The sequence below is a fragment of the Zingiber officinale genome, chromosome 7A (assembly GCF_018446385.1).
Source record: "Zingiber officinale cultivar Zhangliang chromosome 7A, Zo_v1.1, whole genome shotgun sequence".
Lineage (NCBI taxonomy): Eukaryota > Viridiplantae > Streptophyta > Magnoliopsida > Zingiberales > Zingiberaceae > Zingiber > Zingiber officinale.
In genome coordinates, this window is record NC_055998.1 from 132,525,469 (window position 1) to 132,552,883 (window position 27,415).

A 27,415-nucleotide genomic window follows, 5' to 3' on the forward strand; every position below is an offset into this window, starting at 1 on the left:
TCATTATAGCTCGGCCAGGTACCGAACTTCCGATGCTCAAAAGGCTCAAGCATGGAGAAATGAAGGTTGATAGGTCGTCCCGCTACGCCGACCAGCGGACACAGCCCCGACCAAGTAGGCATGGCTCCCTCGCTCGATAGGTCAGAGTCGGGATAGCGGACCATTGACCGAGCGGACATCCCGCTCGACCCAACCATGATATCATCTAGACGTCAGGTCGAGCGGCTCTCCCGCTCGGCCTAGTAATGGATAAAAGGAGCAGCTGGCGATATCCTCCTGGGAACCCGTGCCACCGACAGACGACATGGTTTACGACATGGTCAGACAGAAGATTGTACGGTGGAAGCTTCCTCTGTCTTGTCAGAGATATGCTCGCACTGTTACGGTATGGTATTAGAGACACTTTTCTGACATGTCTTTTCCAGGTATGTTTTGAGGAGCGTGCGTGCCTCGGGAAGCGTGCATGCACTCCCCGGGAGTCCTATATAAGGATCCAAAGGCTTCGACGAAGGTATGTTCACTTCTACTGTAGCTACAGTTACGCTGCTGCTCTCTTTTCTCCACCTCATTCGCTTGCCGCTGATGACTGACTTGAGCGTCGGAGGGGCATCGCCGGGGAACCCCTCCTCGGCTCGACACTAACGACTTATGGTTGCAGGCTTAGCTCGTCGGAGGTCCACGTCATATTCAGTATACATTCAGTCAACATTAGCACCATCTCCCCAGTGTCTGTCGACTCAACTCTCGGACGAGATCACTTGACAACTTCAATTTCTTCACGAATTACATTTTTCATTTTCACTAAAAGCACCTGAAGTGTTTGTTTTTAAATATTATGACTTGTATACTTAATATTGTTTAGAGCTTTCATAATTGCTTTTGAAAGTTCGTTATTATACATGGTCAGCACATCCAAATATCCACGAAAATTACCATGATTAGATGAAGTGGATTCTCATCAAGTGCAAGCAACACCTCTACATGCATGTGAGCCTTTACTTGAAGATAATTAGTTGCAACTTGTTCAATATGAAAATCATTCAATCTCCTCGATATATGTTGTGGTTGGTCCATCAAATCCTCACATACCTTTTCAGCATTACGATGGGTGAAAATACATTATTTTTCCTTATATGGCCTAGAGAAGCACAAGTTTTTCATTTTGATTTTTCTTCCGATCATCAAATCCATCAACATTAATTGCAGTTTGATTTAGTATTAAGATGACTTCTTGAAAATAAAATATAGAAATCAATATGATTTCATTTTAGTTGGTGAAGACTCCAACCATTGAAGAATAAGCTAATATGTCATCAAATTCAAATAAGCTAGCTGAATCTATTCTAATTGGTTAGGATGATATTCCTAAATTTGTTAACGTAATCTTAGATCACGCTCTAAAGAATCAAGATTAACCTCTTCAATTTTTATATTTTTGAATATTTAATTTAGGAGAAATTTTAGATGGAAAATTATTATTATTTGATCTTGTCGATGGGTTATATTGTTGATGGATTATAGTAGCCGGATCTAGTTTATTTGCTTTTTTCATTGAAAACACTTATCAATAATAATAGATTTTTGTATTTGAAGTATATGAAGTCAATGACAATGAAAAACTCATCGATATTATTAAACCAAACTTTAGGCTAGTGATAAATTATTTTTTTATCATTTCATTAAATATTAACTCAATAATTCTAAATTCAACTATTGAATTTCTAAAATCGTAGGATTAGATTTAAATGTCTAAAATTAATTATTTTTAGTTTAAATCGTCATAGTTTCGATTTTAGCTTCAAATAATGCTAAATTAAGATTCAAATGACTATTTTTTCTTATTCCATGAAACTAGTTTCAAAGCTTAGAGAATGCACTGAAAAAATTCAAAAATCTTAGTTAAACGAGTTGAAATATTTGAAAAGTGCCTAAACAAATCTAAAAATTTGTTCGATGCCACAAATCGATGGATGCAAAATTCATACCTACGACCAAAAATATAAGAAATATCAATTATTGATATCAAAATCGAAATAAAATCGCATAAATCAACTAAATTTTTTTTTCACCCTCAAACCATCTGAATTCTCAATTTAGGGCTATAATCGAACTCAAAACTTCTTAAAGAAAAATCATAATCTCAAGTTGAATGGTAGTCGATGATGGTGAACAAGTTCACACAGCTCTGACGTGAAACCAGAGCCGACGACTCATCTCAAAGTTGCATAATACTTCAAAAATTTGATACCAAATTGGCAATAGAAAGCTTAGGTTGCGACTTTTCCGAATATGTAATCAATTTCGAATTCTGATGATCAATGGTGACATAGTCGATGGTGAAAGTAGCGGCAAGATTTTTTAGATGAATCAGAGAAAATTTGGTTGGGAGAAAAAAAATGGTAAACTCAGTCAGCCTCATTGACTAATCCTGAGAGTGATCGGCTCGGTTCAATTAAATTTTCTCACTGACCATCAGGATAAATCGGGAAACACTCACGACAGCCAGTCCAGAAGCGTAGCATTCTTTTGGTTGCGCGTCCTATTTGGAGGAAAAATTATTACAAATAAATTATAGTTGGGATCGAATCGTGAGTATCTTAGTGACAATTTAGATGTCCTAAAAAATTTAGTTGGAATATATATATATATATATATATATATATATTTATTTATTTATTTATTTTGAGTTGAGATGTGAGAAATACAGGTCAAGGAGAAAAAAAAAGTGGGATATATATATATATATATATATTTATAGACAACCCAAATTAGACTAAGAAAATAAAAAACAAACTTATTAAAATGACTATTTGAACCTAAACAGTCCAAAATTTAAAAAAAAAAAAATAAAGATATGCATTAACTAAACAAGTTTTAAGGAGGATAAAGAAGAGCTTGTTTGATGAGTATTGATTTATGTAATAATTTACCAAAGTTCCTATATCGACCTAAAAACAAAAAACAAAGTTAAAAAAAAAAACAATAAATCCAAAGTGACCGATAAGAAAGTTGAAAACTATTATTCAGTTTGAGAGTTCCATTTTAAACTGTAAAGTGGGGTTCTCACAATATGACTATACAAATTTTAAAGAATATAAACTCTAAAAATCAAATAAAACATCCTCAATAAATCTTGAAATGTCTTGTGACCAAGTAAAATACCAAAATAACAAACCATAAAACCTTTTAAATTTTTGATATTAATATTTGATGGATCGCTTATGCCCTATGTACTTAGGACCATCGATGATATAAAGAATGGATTACGTTAGAATCTATATATTTTCTTTATTTATTTATAAAAAAATATAGACAAACGGATTTTAAATTCAACCACATCAAATTTAGTTCATTTTCTTATCCACTCAAATGGACAATAAGAAAGTTAAATGTGTGAACTTGACAAAATGGGTATTAATTAATCAAAACTATATTTTTCATATAAATTTACGCCAAGTTTTAATCAATCATATTAAATGACGTATTGTGAATAAAGACAATACGTCAGCAGAGAAAATTTCAGAAACACTCCTAGATATTTTTTGATATTTCATAAAAAAGACGCCTCAGGGAGCATTTTTCATGATAAAATATTAACGGTCCTTTTCATAAAATCACATGAGAAGCCCTAAAAATTATAAATTCTGCCGCACTGTTCCATTATTCCGGAGTTAGGGCACGGCGCATCTACCCTTGTTCCGGTCATCATCGACGCTCGTGGCTATTTCTCCTCCTCCTCCTCCTCCTCCTGCGCTTTTCCATTCTTCTCCATCCAGTAATCTTCTTCTTTTCCTTCTCTAGCTTTTTTCTAGCTTCATCTCTCCTGTATCAGCTTTTCGTCGCACGACTTCCTGGAAGCCTCGAGAAGAAGTAAGCACACCTAATTCATCACTAGAATCAAGTAATTTAATTTAGTGATAACAATGATCAGTGTGTGAGTAAACATGTTAAATTGATAAGGTATGATGAATTCCCTAGGGAGCTATCTGGAAGCTAAACTAAAACAATTCTGTGTGAACAGAAGCAATAGTTCATTTTATAGTTTGTTTAACTGGTCTTGTATCATATCTAGGCTCGTTTCTTGAAATTTCAACAGTAGCTTGCTTTGTTATGCGTTGCATTTTGATTTTGAAGAAAATTCAATTTCCTATTCTCGTTTGTTTCGTTTAAATTTAGTATATTTTAGGTTTGTTCTTCTCATTAGGTTTATAGCTGCTACAGATTGTACATGGTTTTCCATTTAGAATAGTTTGATTATGTTATTCTTGCTATTTGTATGGAATGCGAGAAGCTATGAGTTGTAATTTGCTCGTGTTAAGCGATTGCTATGTCGGCCTCATCTGGCTTATATTGCATCATAATTTTATAGGAAAATTGTATATTTGTTTCTTAATTTTCTTTTACATTATTAAATGTATATTGTATATACAAATTCAAGAAAGTATGGTGTTCAATCAACTGAGGCTGCTTTAATTAATGGACTCAATCATTTCAATGTCTAGTTGACATGTGGTTTGACCAATTGCCTAGTTGACATGTGGTTTGACCATTGCCCATTGGTTTGACACATGAACCAATGACCCAAGCTCAACAGGGTTGATGTCCTATTTGGTTTTGATAACTATGCTAATTTCCTTATTAAAACAATATTTCTAATATATTGTGCTATTAATCACATGCGTTCAATGTTATCAGACTATGTATCACTAATTATCTTAGTAAATTTTGAATTGTAAGTCATGTGGAATATGGAATGTTAGGTTCAGTTGAATATTTGGAAGGTTTCTTTACTTTTGAAAATTAAAAAAAGCATGGATATACAAGGGAAGCTTCTTATTGGTGCCACCTACAATGTGGATCATTGAGCTCCACTCTGGAATGTAGAAGTCATCTTAGAATCCATCGCCTAGTTTCATGTTACACAAGCATCATGTGCCTAGCCACTAATAGAGGTGGCAAAGGGTTGACTAGATTTTACATGGCCTAGACCCAATCAGTCTGCTTAGGTGACATGTGAGGCCAGGACTAGCACTAACCAACATAGGCCATGTAGGGCACGATTTGTGATGTTAGGATTCAACATCCTGCCTGAGCTTGAGTGTCCAAGCCAAACCATTTTTATGTTAAAAATAAAAAAAAATTACAAATTTAAAAATTTAAAAAAATTAGGCTATTTTTTAAAATCAGAAAATACTGTAAATATTAAGAAAATTGGAAAAAATTATAAAAGGTAGTTTTTTTTAAAAATAAGGAAAATAGATAAACATATTAAAAACTCAAATTTTATTAATTAAATGGTTATAATGTTACAATTTACATCCATGTTTTAACTTTATCACCATAAAAATAATGGAATATAATTTATGCATTTACATGTATATTTCATCTTAAGATTAACATTCTCAAGAACATAAATATTTATGTTTGTGGTCTAAAATCCATTTTTCGACCTTCCATTCGGGTTGATTATGCACCTTCCTTCGGAGGATTTAAATTAACATAGTTTTATCTTATACTTACCATACCCAAGCAGTGATGATGAGGCAAAGGTTGGGTCATGCTTGGTTTGGCCATACTGTATCACCTGTATTATTTTTGTCCGGTCTAAATTTGAACTTGTAGACACTCCTTTACATTTAATCAACCCTTCAAGAATAAACATAATATATCTTCCTTCAAGCATTGTCTTTTCTTGTCTAAGTGCTTGTAACCTGCACTAAAACAAGATTCAAACACTACTATAGACATGAAAATTGTCAGTGTATCACAAGCAATAACAATTAAAATATGGTACATAGATGCACAGTTTCCCTACCATTCTAATACGTTTAAGTCAACAAAGTTTTTAAAATTATTCAAAGAACCTAGGTAGAAATTGAGTTCATTTATCTCAGTGTGAAGTACAATGTCTAAGTTTTCACTTGGTTATTTCTGACAACAACAACAACAACGACAACCAAACCTTTTCCCACTAGGTGGGGTCGGCTGTATGAATCCTTTTATGTCATTGAGCTCTATCTCTTATTACATCATCATCTATATTTAAATAAATTTTATCTTATTTTATTGTTACTAACCAAGTCTTTTTTGGTCTTCCTCTTCCTCGTTTGATAGATATGTTTATCATAGTTTCACATCGCCTAACTGGAGCATTTATTGGTCGTTTAAGTATATGTCCGTACCATCTTAAACGTGTCTCTCGGAGTTTTTTCTCAATAGATGCAACTCCGACTTTCTCTTTAATGCTCTCATTTCTTATTTTGTCCATCCTCGTATGTCCACACATCCACCTTAACATCTTCATCTCTGCAACTCTCATCTTCTGCTCATGTGCTCGAGTCATAGCCCAACATTCAACTCCATATAACATAGCAGGTCTAACTGCGGTTTTATAGAACTTACCTTTAAATTACTTTACGGTCACATAAAACACTCGACACTGCCCTCCATTTCACCCATCCTGCTTGTATTCTATGTAAGACATCTCTCTCAACCCCTCCGTTATTTTGCAAAAATGATCCTAAATATTTAAATCTCTCGGTTCCGGGCAACTCTTCCTCTCCTATCTTAACAATTGCTTCATTACTTCTAATATTGCTAAACTTAAATTCCATATATTCTGTCTTTAATCTACTAAGCTTAAAACCTTTCCCTTCTAGTGTTTCCCTCCAAGATTCTAGTTTAGCATTTACTCCTTCACGTGTCTCATCTACCAAAATAATATCATCTGCAAACAACATGCACCATGGTATTGTGTTTTGAATGTGCGCAGTTAGTTCGTCCATAATTAGTGTAAAAAGATAGGGACTTAGAGCTGATCCTTGATGTAACCCTATCTTTATTGGAAATGCTTTAGTTATTCCGCCTGAAATCTTTACTCTAGTCGTCACATCCTCATACATATTCTTAATTAGTTCAATATATGTTACACTAACACCTCTCTTTTCTAAAATTCTCCATATAATTTCTCTTGGGACTCTATCATAAGCTTTTTCTAAGCCAATGAATACCATGTGCAGATCTTGTTTTTGCTTCCGATATTTTTTCAATTAATTGTCTAAGAAGATGTATAACTTCTATTGTCGACCTTCCAGGCATGAACCTAAATTGATTTTCTGTCACTGTGGTTTCCTTCCTTAATCTTTTTTCTATTACTTTTTCCCAAAGTTTCATAGTATGACTCATTAGTTTAATACCCCTATAGTTTGCACAATTTTGTACGTCTCCCTTGTTCTTATATAAGGAAACTAGAGTACTTATCCTCAATTGATCAGACATTTTTTTCGTTTTTAATATCATGTTAAATAATTTTGTAAGCCATTCAATACCTTGTTTCCCTAAGCACTTCCATACCTCTATCGGAATATTATCTGATCCAACAACTTTTCCATTGTGCATCTCATTTAAAGTTTGTTTTACTTCTGAAGTTTGAATTCTGCGATAAAAATTAAAATTTCTATACTTATTTGACCTACTTAAATTACCTAAGTTAAGTTGGTCACCTAAACCTTCATTAAAAAGTTGATGAAAATACCTTTTCCACCGCTCTTTTATTTCTCCATCGTTTACTAATATCCTATTACATTCATCTTTAATACATTTTATTTGGCTAAAATCTCTTGTTTTCTTTTCTCTCACTTTAGCTATTCTATAAATGTCTCTTTCCCCTTCTTTTGTATCCAATTTTTGATATAACCGTTCAAAAGTTTTATTTTTTGCTTCACTCACTACTTCCTTACCTTCTTTCTTGGCTATTGTATATTTTTTTAGGTTTTCCTCGTTCTTACAAATATATAATTCCTTATAAGCTATTCGTTTTTCCTTCACTTTCTCTTGTACTTTCTCATTCCACCACCAAGATTCTTTACTTAGTGGTGCATGTCCCTTTGACTCACCGAGTACACTTTTAGCTACTATTTCCAACTTTGATACCATCTTATCCCATGTTGTATTACAGTTATCGTATATTTCACCTAATGCTTGTACTTCTTCCTTCTCCTTAAATATATTTTGCTTCCCATCCTTTAACTTCCACCACTTAATTCTAGGAATTCTAGGAATTGTATATATTTTCTTTCTATTGATACTATGTTTGAGGCGTATATCCAACACTACTACCCTATGTTGGGTAGTTAAGTTTTCTCCAGGGATGACTTTGCAATCTTTACAAATCTTTCTATCCTTCTTCCTAACCATAAGAAAATCAATTTGCGATTTATTATTCTCACTTTTGAATGTGACTAAGTGTTCTTCTCTTTTCTTAAAAAATGTATTAGCTAATATAAGGTCATATGCTATCGCAAAATCTAATATAGTTTTCCCTTCCTCATTCTTGTTCCAAACCCATAACTCCCATGTATTCTTTCATATTCCTCATTTTTCACTCCAATATGCCCATTTAGATCTCCTCCTATTAAAATCGTTTCATTTGGTGGAATATTTTATAATATTTCATCTAAGTTTTCCCAAAACCTTGATTTGGTAGCTTCATCTAATCCTACTTGTGGTGCATATACGTTAATTATGTTCATAGTTTCTTTCGTCACTATTATCTTAAGGGCTATAATTCTATCCCTTTTCTAATTACTCCTACAACTTCATCCTTGTGGTTGTTTCCGACATGTATGTATATATTTTAAATAAAATACTCATTGGGGATTATGCATAAAGCATCAGGTATGAAGTTAGATTATATACAACGGATCTAAAAGGTTACTTGCATTTTCAACCTATAACTAATCACTTATTGATCAAATACCCCTAAGCTAGCCCTTTTTTATTCAAAATAGGGTATTTTGGCCTTTTGGGGATTCCAACCATTCAAAATACCTCTGGCTTTAGAATTGGACCAGTCTAACATGAGAACCATGCCTAACCTGGTTTTGTGCTAGGTTAGGCACAACCTATTTTCGACCCGTGCTTTGCCTAACCCACGGACTAGGTTGGGCTCCACAAGGCACATCACAACCCTTATTGGGTCGTGCTGGGCGTGGGCTAGATTGAGCTAGGCCACAAGTGACGTGCTAGATGACCACCTCTAGGTTCTGCATTGATTGCAAGGCCTTCTATTTGGTCATTTTTTGGGACAAAACTAGTACGAAGGCAGCCTTCACACAAAAAAATCTGAAGGCCCCTTTTACAACCGTTAGTTTTGAGCAATTTAAGTAGAATTAATCTTGGTCATTGATCAACTAACAGTTGAAATTGATTTCCCTTAAATTTGCTCAGGGACATTGTTTGTGAAATGGGATTTATACTAGCTTTTCTTATTTTAGTAGCATGAGGCCTTTCCTTGATATCAACATTCAAGTTTGTGATAGTTTGCATGCTTACACTTTGCTTAAATTCACTGCCCTTTCCTTTGATCTCTTTCTTCACACATTCCCCACTCCTTTAGAAACTGCCACGAGATCATTTAATTTGAGAAAGATTGGCTGGTTTGTGTTATAACTTGGTCAGTTTCTGCTAATTCTAGCTCTTAAAATGTGAGATGGACTTGGCCTTTTGACCTAGCAAATTTTGGGTGGTAACTCAATTACTGGAGCAAATTTGGTTGGTTTTTTTTGCTAATTCTCATGGGACTTGTCCGATCTGTATATGTATATCCATACTAGCACTCGAGTGTTTTGAAGGGTTTTCCTGTTGTAGCACAAAACAAAGTGTATTATTTATTGGATTCCTTTGGCCTAATCAGTGTTATAAAGATTTATTTGTTTGCCTTAGTTTTTTTTTTCGGTCTCACAACAGATAAGGCTGTGCTGTTATGGTTCCTCATATGGAACAAAGAAGATTTGTTCACTAAGAAAAGAAGGTTTCCTTGCGCTGCAAGAGTTTTCCTCTTGTAGGACAAAAATAAGAAAATTATTCTGTTGGACTCTTTTTGTGTTACTAGTTTTATAAAGATATGTTTATTCAATTTCTTATTTGTCTGCTTCAATCTCTTTAGGTTCCACAATGGATATTTCCTTGGAAGATGGGATAAGGTTATGTTCTCTTATGTGGAAGAAAGAAGTTCTACTCACTAAGAAAAGGAGGTTTGTTGTCCACTTATTTTCTTCCATTTGTTATCTAATTGTGTCTATGTCTTGATGAGTAGCATAGCTACCTGGTTTTTAACATTTGCTGAGAATGTGAAGGAATTTGATCGGGAAGCTCTAAAACTTTTGGTTTCTTAATATGGGTTGAGCTATACAGTATCAGTTGAATAAAGACTAAAGAACTCTCTGTATTGTTACATATTGATTTCTGTTTGTTGTTAAATTTAGGCAAGACATTGTGTAGGTAGGGTTGGGAATATCTAGGAGAAGTTTTGGGTTTTTGATTCTACAATATGTTTGTGATTGCATGTTAGCTTAATCAAAGAAATTCAAAAGCAATCTTCACTTGCAGAAAATTCTTTAATCTTTTCTGGATGACATTCCATAGTATTTTTAAGGTTATAAAATTCTCCTTATCAGAAATGAGTCAATGACGGAACACTTTGTGCAGGTTACTTATGGGATCAGAAACAACAACTTCAACAGAGGGGAGTAGAAAGAAGTTGAAAAACCTGATTTCTACAGGCTTGTAAGTGCACAGTACGATGCCTCTTTCCTTCTTTCCTCTCCTCTATTTTCTCTTCCTACGTACCTTTCTATCCTTCCATGTAAACAGTTGAGTGGCTAACTATTTAACCAGGTTTTTGCATTTTTTATGAATTCAGACATCCACTTTTAGACTCTTCTAGAGGCATATTTGGGGGCAACACTAGGGATCTTAAGGTATCTCATGGATAGTGGCATAGTATAATTTTGGTCATATGTATGTTGTAGATATTCAGGTGTAGCTTATACATGATCACTTGCTGATAAATGATGATCCATATGACTATTGTGTGTTTTCTGTGGTGTTACCCAGTCAAGTGGAGAGGTAGAGTTACATAGATACATGGGAATTAATTTTGAATCAGTATTATACTCATCACCTCCGTTGATCAACTATTTGATGCTCTCACTAAAATCATGAAGTTACTGGAATTTTGTCCATTTGTAATGATGTTACAGAACATAATATCATCTATCTTGAAGGTGTGAAATTATGTATATATCAGTAGGTGTATAAGCAGGGACCTAGATGAAAATAAATTGAGTAATGCCCTTGTCTTTCTATTTTAATTCACATTTTAAACAAAAATAAACCTATGAAGTTTTGGATTCTATCTTCAAAAATCCTTGAAGGTACAGCTGTAAGCAGGCAATGATAAGTTATGGTTTTACTACTTTTAATGTCCTTAATTCATGTTTATTGTGCTATTTAGCTAGCTAAGGCTTCTCCAATTCAGATGCAATTTGATGAAAGATAATAAAGTTCATGTCATTGAGCTTTGCCGTGCATGAGAAATCGCATAGCTGATGGGTCCTGATAAGTGATAACTTTCCTTTTTACAAACTTTTGTCCCTTTTTTTTTTTTTTTTGCAAATTGCACAAAATCATTATGTTTACACGAACGGATATACATTACAAAAACTAAAGGAATACCCTAGTCTAGAAACCTAGTGCCCATTAAATTGAAACCAAGTGAGCAGGGCAAAAAATCACTTATTTCACATGTGCCACTCAATGCTAACTGTGTATCTCCTATAGTGGGGCATACATATTGTTGGTGTGTCAGCCTCCGTGGTTTTGATGCTTGATAATATACATGTGTTTGGTCCAGTTTGACCAAAGCAAATCAAGGTGATTGGATGGTTGGCAAGGGAAAGTTTAGACAGGTCAAGGATGGTCGAATGTCTAGCAAGTGGCAAGTTTGAGTAGGTAGAAGTCTTGGAGGAGTGAGCTCCGAGCAAGAGGTAAAACAGAGAGTAGACAAATGCAATCGGACAAAGCTGAACCACTCCGAACTAGATTTGACTTGGGTCGAACCGGACCCGAACTGGTCTAGACTCGACCACGATTTGGCTCAGGCTCGAAATCATCGGGCCGGGTACCTGTTGATCCAACTCCGAGTTAGAAACCGTAATCGGTCCGACCCCCGGTTCTAGACCATAAAAATCATTGGTTTGACCTGTCGATTCAGTTTTTTTTATATATGAATGAAAATTTGTTTAAAACTTTGATATTGCCAAGACTTAAACCTTGGTCTCTTGAGAGAGAGTCTAGTATCCTAACCAAGCAATAACATATTGACATTTTTATATGTTAGTTAATTATTTAATAACTAATTAATAATTTCCTTTTACTATATCATTATTCTTAATAATTGAAAAAAGGAAGAAAGCAAAAAAATAATTTCTTTTTTAATAGTTTGTTTATATTAGTGTGATTTAAAAGCTAGAATGAATGAGTAAAAGTAATTCCGACCGTTAGACGGTTCTTATCGATGGTTGTGATCGTTGGGGGAGAGGAGAATTTTTAGTTTTTTTTTAAACGGTTCTTACTAATAGCGATTCAAGATACTCTTATAAAATCATAAGGGATACATAGACAACTTAAATAAGTGCATTTTTTTTTATGAATTTACAATTTAAAATTTTTAAATATAATAATCTTGAACTGTGGCAAACCATGACAAATCATGAATTGGCGGTTCCGAGCCGTAACCGTCTTGGACAATTAAGATTAAGGGTCAACCTAGGAATCGTTGAATCGTCGGTTTTGAATTGTCAAACCGTCGGTTCTGAACCATCGAACCGTTAGTTCTGAACCATGTTGGAGTCTAGTCTGGTCTGGTCGATCGGAAAACCGATTCAGTCGATCGGAAAACCAATCTGGTCAATTGGATGGGTTTGGCTGACTGGGTGTGGGTTTGAATCCGGTTCGGCGATGTGACTTGGTTCAGTGGATCGAAAAGGTTCTGGTTGAGTAATAAACCTGATAACGACGAGATCCCGTGGCTTGGTCTAGATCGCAATGAACTCAATTGTGAGGATCAAGTTTGATCAGGTCTGGTCAACCAAATGAGGTTTATAGGCCCTTCGATCAAGGCCTATAAAAGAGCCTCGAGATCAATTCTTCGACTCTGTGCTCAAAGAAAAGACAAGGCTATGCTCGTGCGATTGAGGAAGCGCCAGGAGGAGTACGAGGTGCTCAGGGCTTCAGGATCGACCGTGGACAAGTTTGTGTGTATTTCTTATACGTGCTTTATTATTTATTTCTTATTTGCGCTTTATACAAAAGTGTAGGAGGTTTCTCCGCCTTCGGAAAAGTTACGGAAAGGAGATACGCTAGTGGACAAACGCCTCCTCCTCCTCTTGTATATAGGCATTGGAGTACCAACCCTGGGGTTGGGAACCAAGTAAAACCTCGATGTTGTCTTTGTGCATATACTTTTGTTTTGATCTATATAGAGTGTAAACTTTGATAATAAGTAAAAGGGTGACTCAACTACCAAGAATTCATCCTCATTTTATTCTTCATCTTTCTCTCTATCCTTTCTTCTTTGGTCCACTTAATTCATCATGGCTAGGGCTGAGTATTCAGTTAAAACCGAATTAGCCGAAAGTGAACAAACCGATTTTTTTTGAATTAACCGAACCGATAAAATGTCAGTCAATTCGGTTTTCATTAATTGAACTTCGAATAATGAGAAGATCTTAAACTCAGATGTTTGTGATTAACTTACATACGACTAGAAGAGGATGAAATTGAGCATACAAGAAAATGCTAACCAAGTAAAATTCTCATTCCAAAATATCAAAATTTCAGTTTTGATCAAAACAAGGAGGCGGGCACAAAAACATTTTTTTCTCTAAGAAAATATATGAATAAGAACAAAGACATTGATCAAGCAAGCACAAATAATTTCTTCTGACCAAATAATAACGTGAGGGGAGGGGAGAATGAGATTAGGGTTTGGGAAGATGGAAGGAAAAGAAGTGGACACGACAACACCTAATCTGGCGCTGCCCTACCAGGAGGATTCTTGGGTCGAGGGGGAGACGTTAGTGTTGGTCAACTGCCTGGGGCAGAAGTATTGAGGGCGGCTAGAGAAATGGAGAGGAGGGGAGTCGGGAGAGGAGAAGCATTGGTGTCGTTGACGCCGTCCACTCCATGCTGTAGGAGGGGAGGGTAGGGGCTTCGACTTCGAAAGGCGAGAGCGACAGAGGTTGTCGGCAAGAGCGATGGAGAGGAGGGGAGGGTGGTGAGAGCGACGGAGAGGAGGGGAGTCGGGAGAGGAGATGAGGGGAGTCATGAGAAATGAGTCATGGGAAGTAGGAAATTAGGGATTTTAAAGTGTTTGGTTTGGTTCTTTTTGTTCGAATAAGAAAATTTAAAATCTAACCCGAACTGAATAATCTAAATTAATCAAATTTTTTATAAAAAAACTAAAATTCTGAAATAACCAAACTGAATTGTAAAATTCGGTCGGTTCGGTCGGTTTGTTCGGTTTTTGAACTTTTGCTCACCCCTAAGCATGACTCCTTGTCAAATCCTCAGTGCTGCTAGTCACACTGCGAAGCCATTTTTGATTTTTTGCTTGATCAATCTGATCACCGTACCCGCCACTGGATGGGATGTTTCGTGCTCATTTGCTCTACCTTTCACTTCACGCAAAATGTGGAAAAAATAGTAGGCAAGGGAGGAGTGTACCAATGGTGCTGATGACTACCAGAACATTAATTTTTAAATTTTTTTGATATTTCTAAAAATTTATTTTGTAGATCTATTTATGTGAATAAGTTATTTAAAGCATTTTAAAGTAATTGTGTTATTTCAGATTGTAGGGATGTTTTGAAGCTTGTTTTAGTTAATTTGTTTTTTTTCCTAATTTGTAATTTGATTCATTTTCTAGTTTGAGTGAGTCCTGATTATTGCTTTCCTGAAATGTTTAATTTATTTTCAATTTTGTTTGGATTGATTTTTTTTAAAGTACTCCAATTTTCATTAACCCTTTGCCTAGTAATATTTCTCTTTGTGAGATTTCATTCTCAATGAGAGTTAGTTTATTTAAAATATGAGATATTTACTCCTTGTGCAACGTCAACATTGTTCCATTTTTTTGTGTGAATTTTGGTGCTACATCAAGTCTACTCCCCTGTCCCATCCATTTTACTTTCATGAAATTTGATTTATTTTAAATTTGACTTAATTTAAAAAGGATAGTCGACCTAAAATGGAACCCTAAATTGAGTCCAAAATTAATCCTATTTAATAAGATCCTTATTCATAGTTATCAAGCCTGACGTTGACCTGTAGGCTGTAGCTTTGGGTCCTTGGTTTGCCACTTAGACTACTGGTGGGCGAGTCAATTAATCAGATTGCATATCCACTTGAACTTTGAGTAGGTTGAGGCTATTGGTCCAACCAGTTTAATGCATGAGAAAATTGTCATGTGTTTTGTATACAACTGTGAGTTTTATCATTCATTGCTTATATATATGGTTAAAGCTTCAGTTTCCTCTTCAGAAAGAAAGTAATCAACTTGACACCAATACACCCAATTCTCACAGAATGACAATAGACTCTACTACACACTGAAAGTTCACCTACAAGAAGCAGAGGTGCAAATCCTCATAGTGAGTTTCACACACAAATGGATGACAAATAACACAATCAAAGAAACAAAAAAAACCTAAAAAGAGAAGGACAAGAATTGAGCAAAGAAAAGATTCACATGGCAGTAAAGACAATTGAATAAATTATAAAATTGCAACAGAGAAAAGGAATGGAAGGAAAGGAACTTTTCTCTTCTAGGTGACACTGAGTAGGTCATCTGTCAGCTCAATCCTTGTGCTTAATCTGTTCACCAACTCCAATTCGTCTGGGCCAATCGCCAACACCAAGCAGCTGTCAGTAAGGTTGACAGAGCTGCCAACTAAGGCTTTTTGATTCTGCTTTTGGCATCCTATGGAAGTTTCATGTTGGTTTACTTCTTAGAATTTAATTTATTTATTATTCTAAATTAACATAGTTTGTGATCATTTGAATATGGTATTGTGAGTTTTGATGAAAGTTGGTTAACAAAGCTATGCTATTTTTTTTTTTAAATTTTTGTTTGTATTTTTTTATATACTCAGTAAAATTCAAGAGAGTTTTTACAAACCAATGATCATTTCGTGTTGTTGCTGCAGGTATTTGCCAGAATCATATATTAGGAATGCTGAAGTAAGTTTTATTTTCTCTTCATTCACTAGTAAATCTCAGCTGTTTAATGTAGCATCGTTAATTATGTTTGTACATGCCATTAATAATTATGTAGCATTTCATTGCTATATAAAGCTTTAGTTAATGAAATTATTAGAAGTAATAGGAATATTGGTCTAAATATCTAATCTAATGTTTATATTTTGGTATAATTAGTTAGACCTAGAGACACTAGTACCTTATATACACTAGGTAAGGTATTAAATGGGTAGAAGGGGAGCCTTGGCGCAAGGGTAAAGTTGTTGCCATGTGACCAAAAGGTCACGGGTTCGAATCCTGAAAACAACTTCTTGCAAAAAGCAGGGTAAGGCTACGTACAATGGATCCTTCCCGGGACCCCGCATGGCGGGAGTTTCGTGCACCGGGGTGCCCTTTTTTTTTCAAGGTATTAAATGGGTTCACATGGTGAGTGATGTCTAGTGGTGGTGGTGGGTTGCTATCTAACAATTCCACCTGCGTGCTTTTCTAGATATCACAATCTCTATATGTGTGAACAGGTGTGAGATAAGCTACTGCTATCATACAAAATTAAAAGATTTGATTTTAAAAAAATGAAAAGGAAAACTAAAACTATGCAGAAAAATATAATTTAGACACGTCTTTCTAGTAATAACTGTATTATACATGCTTCAATTGCTAATGGGAAAAGTTGCAGAAAACGGAGAGACATTCGAATTTCTCTATTTTACTATATACTAATAATACATGCTCTCATCCTCCAAAAATTTATGGCTCAGTATAACCTTAATATTTTCCTGTAGCAGATAGATCTTAACAACCACACTATAGTTTTCATTAATATTTCTTTTAGATAACCAAACTTACTATTGGTATGCTTCATTTATCATTTAATTTTTCTTAAAATAATTTTAAGGTTATTCTTAACCATAGCAGGTCTCCTCTGAGACTGTGAGGACCATTGTTGAAAGAAGTTTCATGAATAATGATAGTGGAAGCCCCCAAATGGTTCAAGATTACTTGCGACTTTTCCAAATGCATGACAAGGGAGATAATTGCAATAGTGGCTTTCGAGTGAACCAATTGCGAAATGTTGATGGAAACAAAGAACAGTTTGTTCATGAACTTCCTACCTCTCAGCGTTGTCTCAAGTCTATTTATAATATGCTGGAAGCGTTGGATGAAATGCCCTTTCAGGATCTCACTGCAACAAACAGAAAACTTAGAGGTGAATCACTTGAACCTCAATTTACACCTGTCCATTGCAAGGGAAACAGAGATTTGCTTGTTAGGCGGTTAAAGAAAAAGTTCTTTAAGTTTCTATCAAAACTTAGCGATGGGGATACATTGCCAGATAATTTATTCAGAGCGTTGTCTGTGATTTATTTATCTTTTAAGCATAGATCCAGACATATTGATATGCTCAGATCAGAGTTTTACCCTTTCTCACCAGAAACTGCAGCTTTGCATAACAATATTGTGAATGCCCTAAGGTTGATTCCAAAATTTAAAACTGATGAACTGAGACATATAAAACGCTTACTGCTTCCAGAGTCTAAATTTTCTCTAAAATGGTTTAAGGCTTCACTAAAGAATTACCTGACAGAATGCTTGTTTGAATGCGATGATCCAAGTATCACACAAGAAATGTTAAGGGTTCTTCATCCGATAAACCAAATGTTGCAAAGTCGGACGTTTCTGTTTTCTACAAAGACAATTGAAGAGGAGGTTGAAGATGTAATGACTTTAAGTTGTCACCTTAAAAGAATTATATCTTGTCCATTTTCAGACCTAAGTGATGATGGAAATCTTTTGGAGGTGTTTGGAAATAATGAAAATGCTGATGCTTTTAGTTTGGCTGGAAGTGGACATTTCCTCACTGTTGCTGAAAGCGAATATGGGCAGGAATATGGATCCTCTAACTATGAAGCAGGAGTTAGCAGGCAAATCACCAGAAGTTCAAGCCTTTCCTTGCTTTCTGAGGAGGCAAATGAAATAAATGGGAGTAACTCAGAGAAACCTGTATTTGAGCCTGATGGTGATGTAGGCTCGGAGAAACCTAGAGTTGAGGAGGAAGCAAACTTTAGTCCTGATAGGACCAGTCAAGCCACGGGGAGCATGGGAGTAAAATCTGCTGAAAAAGTCTCTGATGAGACAGCATTGGTTGCTTATAAACTGATTGGCTGTGTGCTAGATAGATTACTAAAATCAGAAGGTGTTGATGCAGATTTGTTAACAAGATCTTACTTGAATGGTGGATTATCAGCTAGTGGAGATTCTCTAGGTATGAATTTGTGATACAGAACTAATATTTTCCTTCAATGGCACTTTTCCAAATAAATTATTTCAGTAAAAGTTAAATTATCTTGCCAGATGCTGAGAACATCTTGAACACTTCAAGCAGAGACTTCTAAGTATATTTTCTTCATAATCCTTCAGGATAGATAGTACCTTCTTTAACAAGAGGTTTGATTTTGTGATACAAAACTGATATTTTCTATCAACGACACTTTTCCAAATGAACTATTTCAGTAATAGTTAAATTACCATGCTAGATGTCGAGAACATCAAGAACACTTCAAGCAGAGACTTCTGAGTATATTTTCTTTAAACTCAAGTAAGATATTGCCTTCTTTAAAAACAGGTTTGACTTGTTTCCTTTGTTAGTTAATTGGTTTTAAGATGAACTTGATCTCAAATAACTTCTTTGTTATTTGATTTTTAGTTGTATTAGAAGAGTGAAGACTTTCATGGGTAGCTGATGCTGTTTTCTATCACAATCATAATTTGAGTATCTAAAAACTTCAGTGATGCCAAAGCAAGGACCAGTAAGAAAACTCTCATCTTGTTGAAGCAGAATACTCGTTGCCAGGTAATCAGTGTTCCTGTAACCTTCTTTTAGTCTTCTAATGTTTCGTCTTGCAAAGCTATTTTCAAGATATCTAGAGGCATGCCTAGAAGTAGTATGACTTAAGCTAATTATACTATTCATAAAATGGATAATCATGATCATAGTTGCAAATGCAAGTGTAATGGTTTTGCCAATTGTTTGACCTGTACAGTCAAAATGCTAATACGATGTAATACGGTACTACTGCATTCCACTTAGCATGACTGATACATAGATTGAAACTACAGGAATGATGATCACAAGATTTGTTTACTAACTTCTTTGTTTATATGGTGTAGTGGTACTTCTTTCGTTTACTAACTTCACTTGGTACTGGGTATATACAGGGAAGTTTTCCTTCTGTGAAACACTATTTCTGTGGTCTTAACTCTTTTGAGAGACTACCCCCACACAAACTCCTCTCTTCTGAGAGACCCCACCCCCACGATGAACTCTTCCAACGTCATCGATTTGGAATAATCTAAAGTCATCGACGTGTAGGGATTAGGATAAATGCAAGATGAAGTAGACGAATCTAAGAGGGGATTGTAGAGGGGTTAGAGTGTGAATTAGCGTTTCCTTGTAAACCATTCATGCTTTTCTTTCTTTTTTAGATTTTTTTTTTGTTGATTTAAAGACCAAAATGCCCTTGGCAATTTAAATAGTTTTGATCGTTCTAAGACCAAGTTAGCTATTCTGAAAGTAATTTGAAAGAATAAGGCTGAAAAATGCTTGAGAGTTGAGCACTCATTGCTCAATCCCTTGCATGTTAGGCTTGGCATGGAACTATGCCCATTTAGAATTTGGTTGTGTTTGACTCTGCCCTTCGCAACAGGCTGATCGCCGCCCGACTCAATTACCATTAACACTAGTTCGGTTTAATTTTTTTAGAAAATATTGCATTCATTACCATTCTTTCCTTCTTCACGAGTTGCTTGTGAGGGACCATACGCATATGTGGTAGGGTTGGGTTGGCATTCACGAGACATCAATGTTACTTGTTCAAATGAAGCAATGCCCATGCATGTGAAGTCATAATGTTGGCGTGCGACATTTATGTTTTATATATATGTGAGGAACTAGAAGGAGAATATGGACAAGTATTAGCAACTAAGCAAGTTGGATTTGCTTTGGGTGAAAAAAGTATGAAAAATATTTTTATGATTAATTAAGTGGTCGGGCCTTATTTTGTGAAAGTAAGAACGATGAAAAAAAAAGAAAATCAGATGGTTTTCTTTTTTACAAATTAATTTGTTATATGGATTTAAATATATTTTCAATAATCCTATACGTTTGGATTGACATGGTCTGCCATGAGTCACGCAGGGCATGACCCGTGACTCCGAGCCGATCATGACTTGTGTGTTCAATTGGGTCTGCAATGGAAAAAAACCCGGAAAAAGAGAAAGAGACAATTTACCACTTAAAAAGAGATAAAGAGATTAAATCACCCTTTCTTTTAAATAAAATTTGGTTCCTTATACTAAACTCTAGTTGGATCAAAATTTTTTTTTTTTGTAAATTCCAAAAATATTCCATTTTATTTTTTGAAATTTCTATTTATTTTTGTTTTTTATTTTCCTTTTAAATTTATTGTTTTTATATTATTTAATTTTTTTATTAATTTTCCCATGGCCGGTGTTGAAAGATGATGTCTGGGCGATGCTAGATATGGCATGTGATGAATGGGAGCATGGAAACTAAGGTGACTTTTTGTTCTTTGTTAAGAATCGATATGGAAATGAGAATCATAATATTATGAAATAAAAATGAGTATGAGCATGAGTATCACTTTTAAAAATAATATTTGGTTAGTTAAATATTTTCTATTGGAATGAATCAAACTTCTCTTTTTTACCCTTAGAAAAAATAAGAGAAAAAAAAAATAGATGTGAGAGAAAATTGAGTGTAAGAGAAAATATGATGAGAGAATGATGAAATAGAAAGTATATGATGAGAGAAAAAATATAATCGGAAAGAATGAAAAGAGAGAAAGTGTGATGAGAGAAAATGATGGAAGAAAGTGTGATGGGAAAGAGTATGGTGATAACATGTGACTATGCTCACCCCCAATGCCCCCGCCAACTTGTCCTAGGCAAGCACGGAGAAGGTAAATTACGGGTGGTTACTAGTTTTTGGAATAGTGACTAGCGCATGAGGGAGTGATGAGAGAGAGCATGATGTGAGAGGATGAGGAGAGGAAGTATGATGAGAGAAAATGAAGAGATAGAAAGTGTGATAAAAGAAAATGAGGAGAGAGAGATTGTATGATGGGAGAAATTAAGGTGAGAGAAAATATGATGAGAGATAAAGTGTGATGAGAAAAAAAGATGAAAAAGAATATGATGAGAGAGAAAGCATAATGAGAGAGGATGAGGAGAGAGAAAGTAAGATGAGTGAGGATGAAGAGAGAAAATACGATGAGAGGGGATAAAGAGATAGAATGTGATGGAAAAGATTGAGAAGAGAACGTATATGAGAGAAAAAAAATGATGAAAAAGAGTATGATGGAAAAGAAAGAGCATGACGAGAGATGATGAGGAGAGAGAATGGATGATGAGAGAGAAAGTAGGATGATAGAGAATGAAAAGAGAGAAAGTGTGATGAGAGAAAATGAGGAGAGAGAGAATGATGGGAGAGAGTATAATGAGAGAAATTGAGGAGCGGGAAAGTATGATGAGAGAAAGTGTGATGATAGAATGAGGAGAGAGAAAATGTGATAAGAGAACAAAGACAGAAAAAGTGATATGAAAAAAAATTGAACAAATATATAGGGTATTTTGGTCCAAAACTTGATTCTCATTTTCATTTCCATTAAAATTCATAGGAGGAGGTGAGTTTAATTAAAACCTAAGATTTTATGTTTCATTTCAAAATTTTAATTTCATTCCCATCAACCAAATACAAGATTTGAAAATGAATATATTCTTTCATTTTCAAACCCCTAAATCAAACACTATCTAAAAGGACACATTAATATTATTATAGTGGTCTTTTAGTTCCACTAGGGTTTAACCATTCCTTTCTTCTATAAATTACATTGTTGTTGTGGCGATCCTCAACGATTTTAATTTTTATTTTTCATGTAGTACTTGTTCATTCAAAAACATTTTTATACCTTCTGAATCTTGAAGACGATTTTTTATTTTGTTTTTTAAGAATTACGGAACAAAATTACATCGATACCCTTAGGAGTGTTTATTTGTCTATTTAAATCATTCAAACCCATATAATAATTTTCTCGTAAATTACTAAATTGATATACTTAAATTAACCCAAATTACAAAAAGGAATATATATAATGATAAAATGTAGATAAATGTTTATAGATCTAGAACATTTTTTTCCTTTCACTTTATCTTCTATTACTTAAATTTTACTCTACGACTGAAATTATTATATTAGTTTATATACTGGTTCATACAAGAACATAAATTTGAAAGAAAATTCTCGAGGGAGGGAGAAATGGAGTAACTGATAAGGGATAGATGATTTTTCAGTGCTTCTTCACTCATTGCTTTGCTTTTTTGATACTTCAATTGTATAGACAATCTATACAAATTAAGAGATTTTTTTTTAAAAAAAATTAATTAATGTTGAGTTTTTATCTCCAAAATATGCCCTTGATTTGAATTCTCCAATAATTATTTATGTAAATTGTAAATCAATTTCTCATTAAATGAGTTTAATTGTAGTATAGGATATTATGAGGTGACCTTCACGGGTCGGGTTGGTATAGTTAATATTTGCAATATATTATGTAGTTGATTCTCAATGTGTGAAATGTATCGCGGTCACTAGCTTGTAAAGAAAATAAATTTTGGAAACAGTGAACTGATCTCCCTCTTTTGAGTGGGGACGATGACGACGCCACTGGTGGAGAAGGATGAGGGAAGAGGAGGTCAATAGCTTCTCAAGTAAAGGATTATTGTGTTGGGTAAAGTCTTTTGTGATCTATCTCTTTTTAAATTGCATGGGACAGTTCTCAAAGGCCTTGAGATGATGATTATCATCTTTTTAGTACTATAGAATATTATGAATTAAATGTATAAAAAAAATATGATGTGGGCAAAAATAAGAAGTATTTCTAATTATTAAAATTCTTAAAAGATTTTTTTTGCTAAAAATAATTTAAATGATTTTTATTCTAGTGTCAAAATTATTTAAATTTGATTAAAATTATTATAATAATATTAAATAATTGGTAGATAATTACTTAGCAACAACAGTTGTTTTAAAATATTTTTTACTAAATTAAAATAAATATAATTAAATTTAAGCAATTTAAATCATGTCTATAAAAAATATCTTAACGTAAAAGTATTTTTATGCATATTATTGTTAAATTAAATATATTTTTTTAACATATTATAGTAAATATTCAGTGATCGGTAAAAAATTATTTTATAGTGAGCTATTTTATAAGTGCTGTAAAAGCATTATAATAAAAATATCTCTCTTTTTTTTTGCCAAATTAATTCTTAAATATTTATTTTAAAAAAAAGTAAAAAAGGTTTGCACGCTTCACTAGGCAGTAGGCAAAAAGTCTCTACAAGACTACAACACGCGCTATAAAAGGTCGAAAGCTTCCCTTTTTTTTTTTAAATTTTATTTTTAAATTCAAACTTCCAGAGCGGAGCCAGTGGAGAAGATGAAAGGAAAAGGTGCGGTCATGGCGCACAGGGATCAAATTGATGGACAAGTGTTCAGAGATCCAGGTATGCAGACATATGGCATTTACTTCGCATTCAATACTCCACCTACTAGCCTACACTACACATGCCTCCAACCAGGAGCTACCATTGATGGCATTAAATGCTCCCATCCCTCTCCCCACCTTCTAGTTCCGCGCTTCCTCGATCCTCCATTCCAGTTTGTGCTCCTCCCCAGACGCATCTACTTCTCCGAACCTTGCTTGCCTCCTAGGGTCAGGAAGACCGCCTGCTGACCATGGTCTGGGGCGGGCGCCGTCGCATTCGAGTTGGAGCTCGCAAAGTTGAGATGTTTCGCAGGTTTCGTGTTCTTGGTCGATTTCAATCCTAAAAATCTCATCTTGCAAGCTGCTGCATTCTGATGAGGAATCCCCGGCTCCAGGCTTGGATTTGTTTTTCCCATCAAGTTGGCTCTTTTGCGGTTGCTCAAAGAGAGAGGGGACTCCGTGAGTGGCCGCCTCTCATCTGCTCGATCTAATGCAGCTCTTACATAAAGGAACGATATGTTTCGGTGAACTTTATTAGCTTTTGTTATGCTGGCACGAAATCCTGGGATTTGACCAAAAAAATGAGCAATTTTGGTGTTGGATTGCTCACTGGAGCTGCAATTTTGGTGGTCATTTGTGGATCAGCTAGTTTGGGGGTTTCAGGTCTTGGGTCGATGTCCTCCATTGCTGTCTCTTATGGAGAAAATGGCCCAGTGTTTTGTGGTCTTAGCTCAGATGGGTCTCACCTGGTCTCTTGCTTTGGTGCTGATGCTTCGATACTCTATGGAGCACCTTTTAGACTTCCTCTCCTGGGACTTACAGCTGGTGATGGATTTGTTTGTGGACTCCTTTTGGATGCTCACCAACCCTATTGCTGGGGCAACAACATCTATGTTAGTATGGGTGTTCCTCAGCCCATGGTGGAAGGCGCAGCCTACTCAGAGATCAGTGCCGGTGACGACCACCTCTGTGCCCTTCGTATGCCGAGCAAGGGGTCTCGGAGAGGTGTATCCATAATAGATTGTTGGGGCTACAACATGACTACCTCTCATGAGTTCAATGATACTATAATGTCAATCACTGCCGGGTCAGTGTTCAATTGCGGTATGTTTGCTCGCAACCGAACCACATTGTGTTGGGGCGATGAGACAGGGAGTGGTGTTATAAGCCTGAGACCGAGAAACTTGAGGTTCCAGTCTATTTCATCTGGTGGGTTTCATGTCTGTGGGATCTTGGAGAACTCCCAGGTCTTTTGCTGGGGAAGGAGTTTGGCGACGCAGCAGTCTTCTTCTGACATTTTAGGCCAAGGGGATGTTAACATGGTTCCCATGGATCCTATGGTTTCGGTTGCTGGTGGGAGGTTCCATGCTTGCGGAATTAAGAGGATGGATCACAAAATTGTATGCTGGGGTTTCAAACTTCAGAATAGTGTTCCCCCACCTAGAGATTCAAGGGTGTATGAGATTGTCGCTGGAGATTACTTCACTTGCGGTGTTCTCGCGGAGCCTTCACTTAGGCCACTATGCTGGGGCACTGGAGGTCCTTGGTCGATACCAATGGCAGTTTCTCCTGGAATTTGTGCTTCGAATCCGTGTGGCCCTGGGTATTATGAATTCATCCACATGAGCTCCGGGAATAAAGTTTGCAAGCCAGCTGATTCAAGAGTGTGCTTACCATGCAGCATCGGTTGCCCCGATGGGACTTACCAATCTGCACCCTGCAATTTGACCTCGGATCGTGGCTGTACTTTCAACTGTTCAAGTTGCACGTCAAGCGAATGCCGCACCTTCTGCACATCAGGAAACAAATCAAAGGGCCACAGATTTCTATCCTTTCAAATTCCAATCTTTGTTGCCGAGGTTGCATTTGCTGTTGTCTTCGTGAGCTCAGTTTCTGTAGTTGCATGTCTTTACATTCGTCACAAACTGCAAAATTGTAGATGTTCTGACTCTGATGTGATTGTACCTAAAGCCCCAACGTACTCATTCCGCAAGGAGCCAATAAAGGTCCGGCCGGATTTGGAGGACTTGAAAATCAGGCGAGCCCAGATGTTTACGTATGAAGAGCTGGAGAGGGCAACAGGTGGATTCAGTGAGGAATCACTGGTTGGAAAGGGCAGCTTTTCATGTGTTTTCAAAGGGGTTCTGAATGATGGAACTCTGGTTGCAGTTAAGAAAGCCACGAGAGCATCTGATGTTAAGAACTCAAAGGAATTCCATACAGAACTTGACCTTCTTTCGAGATTAAATCATGCCCATCTTCTTAACTTGCTTGGGTACTGCGAGGAAGGTGGAGAAAGGTTGCTGGTCTATGAGTTCATGGCCCACGGCTCCTTGTATCAACATCTCCATGGCAAGGATCCGGGCCTAAAAAAGCGGTTGGATTGGGTTCGCAGGGTCACCATTGCTGTCCAAGCTGCTAGGGGAATCGAATACCTACACGGATATGCTTGCCCTCCTGTGATTCACAGGGACATCAAGTCTTCAAACATTCTCATCGATGAGGAACACAATGCTCGAGTTGCAGATTTTGGTCTTTCGTTGTTGGGTCCAGTGGATAGCAGCTCACCGTTGTCGGAACCTCCTGCTGGTACTCTGGGTTACCTCGATCCTGAATATTACAAGCTTCACTACTTGACCACAAAATCAGATGTTTATAGCTTTGGAGTTCTTCTCCTTGAAATTTTAAGTGGTCGTAAAGCCATTGATATGCAGTTTGAAGAAGGGAACATCGTTGAATGGGCTGTTCCACTGATCAAAGCTGGGAATATTTCAGCAATTTTAGACTCGTCGCTGAAGCCTCCCATTGAGTGGGAGGCTCTTAAGAAGATAGCTGCGACGGCTGGCAAGTGTGTGAGGATGAGAGGAAAGGACAGGCCATCCATGGATAAGGTTACAACTGCATTGGAGAGAGGTCTCGCGCTCTTGATGGGTAGCCCTTGTAACGAGCAGCCAATATTGCCGACCGAGGTAATCTTGGGGAGCAGCAGGCTTCACAAGAAGGGTTCACATAGATCTTCAAATCAGTCATGTTCCGAGAATGACACTACAGATGCAGATGACCAGTTCGAGTACAGAGCTCCTTCATGGATCACATTTCCCAGTGTGACCTCATCACAGAGGAGATCGGAAGCTGAGACAGAAGGGAAGAATTCAGACGGCAGGGGTCTAGGCAATGGCGGGGCTGGGGACGGCTTGATGTGCTTGGAGGAAGAGATTGGGCCAGCATCTCCACAGCAAGAACTGTTCTTGCAAAACAATTTCTGAATTCAGTGCTTGAACACTGAACATGTAATTACTTTCGTCGCCTGGCCATTTGATTCTTCAGTCATTGTCGTTTATTTTTCATCCTTCTTCCGATCCATAGAGTGGGATCCTGTAAACGGATGTCGACTGAGCATCCTTGCATTCTAGTGTTTCGGTTCTGAATGCATTTAGTAAGCCTCTTGTAAGCATGTTCTCCATGATTTCGAGTTAGTTCAACTGGCTTCATGTTTAAACAAACTAAACTTGTATCGTCTTCCTAAAGAGAGACAGCAAACGAACTGTAGGGGTAAACTAGCAATGGAATTTGGAGATTATTGATGAACAAATTTTGTTTATACTTTTGCAGTTTGATGGAGACGATAGGGGTCATGTGGTAGGCCCATGACTTGATCAATACGGAATTAGGTTGGTGGACTCAAGATTGAGCTTAGGTTAAGTCAGCTTGACTCTTGGCCAAACTCAAGTCTAAACCAACCCACC

General features: G+C 36.1%; 2 protein-coding genes across 8 annotated transcripts; both read left to right on the forward strand.

Annotated features, from left to right (window-relative positions):
• The first annotated feature begins 304 nt into the window (after positions 1-304).
• On the forward strand, positions 305-18,378 carry LOC121999734. Its single transcript, XM_042554375.1, has 4 exons — positions 305-319; positions 426-511; positions 16,050-16,083; positions 17,017-18,378. Exons 1-4 carry the CDS (start codon positions 305-307, stop codon positions 18,376-18,378), a joined length of 1,497 nt encoding a protein of 498 aa, XP_042410309.1.
• Positions 18,379-18,495: 117 nt separating this feature from the next.
• Positions 18,496-27,172, forward strand: LOC122002636 (serine/threonine-protein kinase-like protein CR4). 7 transcript variants are annotated; one of them, XM_042557875.1, is made up of 6 exons: positions 18,496-18,546; positions 18,636-18,724; positions 18,806-18,952; positions 20,619-22,907; positions 23,603-23,688; positions 23,764-27,172. In XM_042557875.1, exon 6 carries the CDS (start codon positions 24,251-24,253, stop codon positions 26,933-26,935), a length of 2,685 nt encoding a protein of 894 aa, XP_042413809.1. In that variant the 5' UTR covers positions 18,496-18,546; positions 18,636-18,724; positions 18,806-18,952; positions 20,619-22,907; positions 23,603-23,688; positions 23,764-24,250; the 3' UTR covers positions 26,936-27,172. The 7 variants fall into 7 exon arrangements, with proteins under 7 accessions (XP_042413809.1, XP_042413808.1, XP_042413805.1 ...); XM_042557874.1 differs by having other exon boundaries at positions 20,619-20,675; positions 22,801-22,907; positions 23,603-27,172; XM_042557871.1 differs by having other exon boundaries at positions 23,603-27,172.
• The last annotated feature ends 243 nt before the right edge of the window (positions 27,173-27,415 follow it).

What these genes read in the sequence shown, in the direction of transcription:
- LOC121999734 (XM_042554375.1), top strand. An exon ending in ATCCAAAGGCTTCGACGAAG is followed by an intron (nt 512 to 16,049) that starts GTATGTTCACTT and finishes TTGTTGCTGCAG; the next exon opens with GTATTTGCCAGAATCATATA. An exon ending in CATATATTAGGAATGCTGAA is followed by an intron (nt 16,084 to 17,016) that starts GTAAGTTTTATT and finishes TAACCATAGCAG; the next exon opens with GTCTCCTCTGAGACTGTGAG.
- LOC122002636 (XM_042557871.1), top strand. Translation starts at nt 24,251, where the DNA reads ATGAGCAATTTTGGTGTTGGATTGCTCACTGGAGCTGCAATTTTGGTG.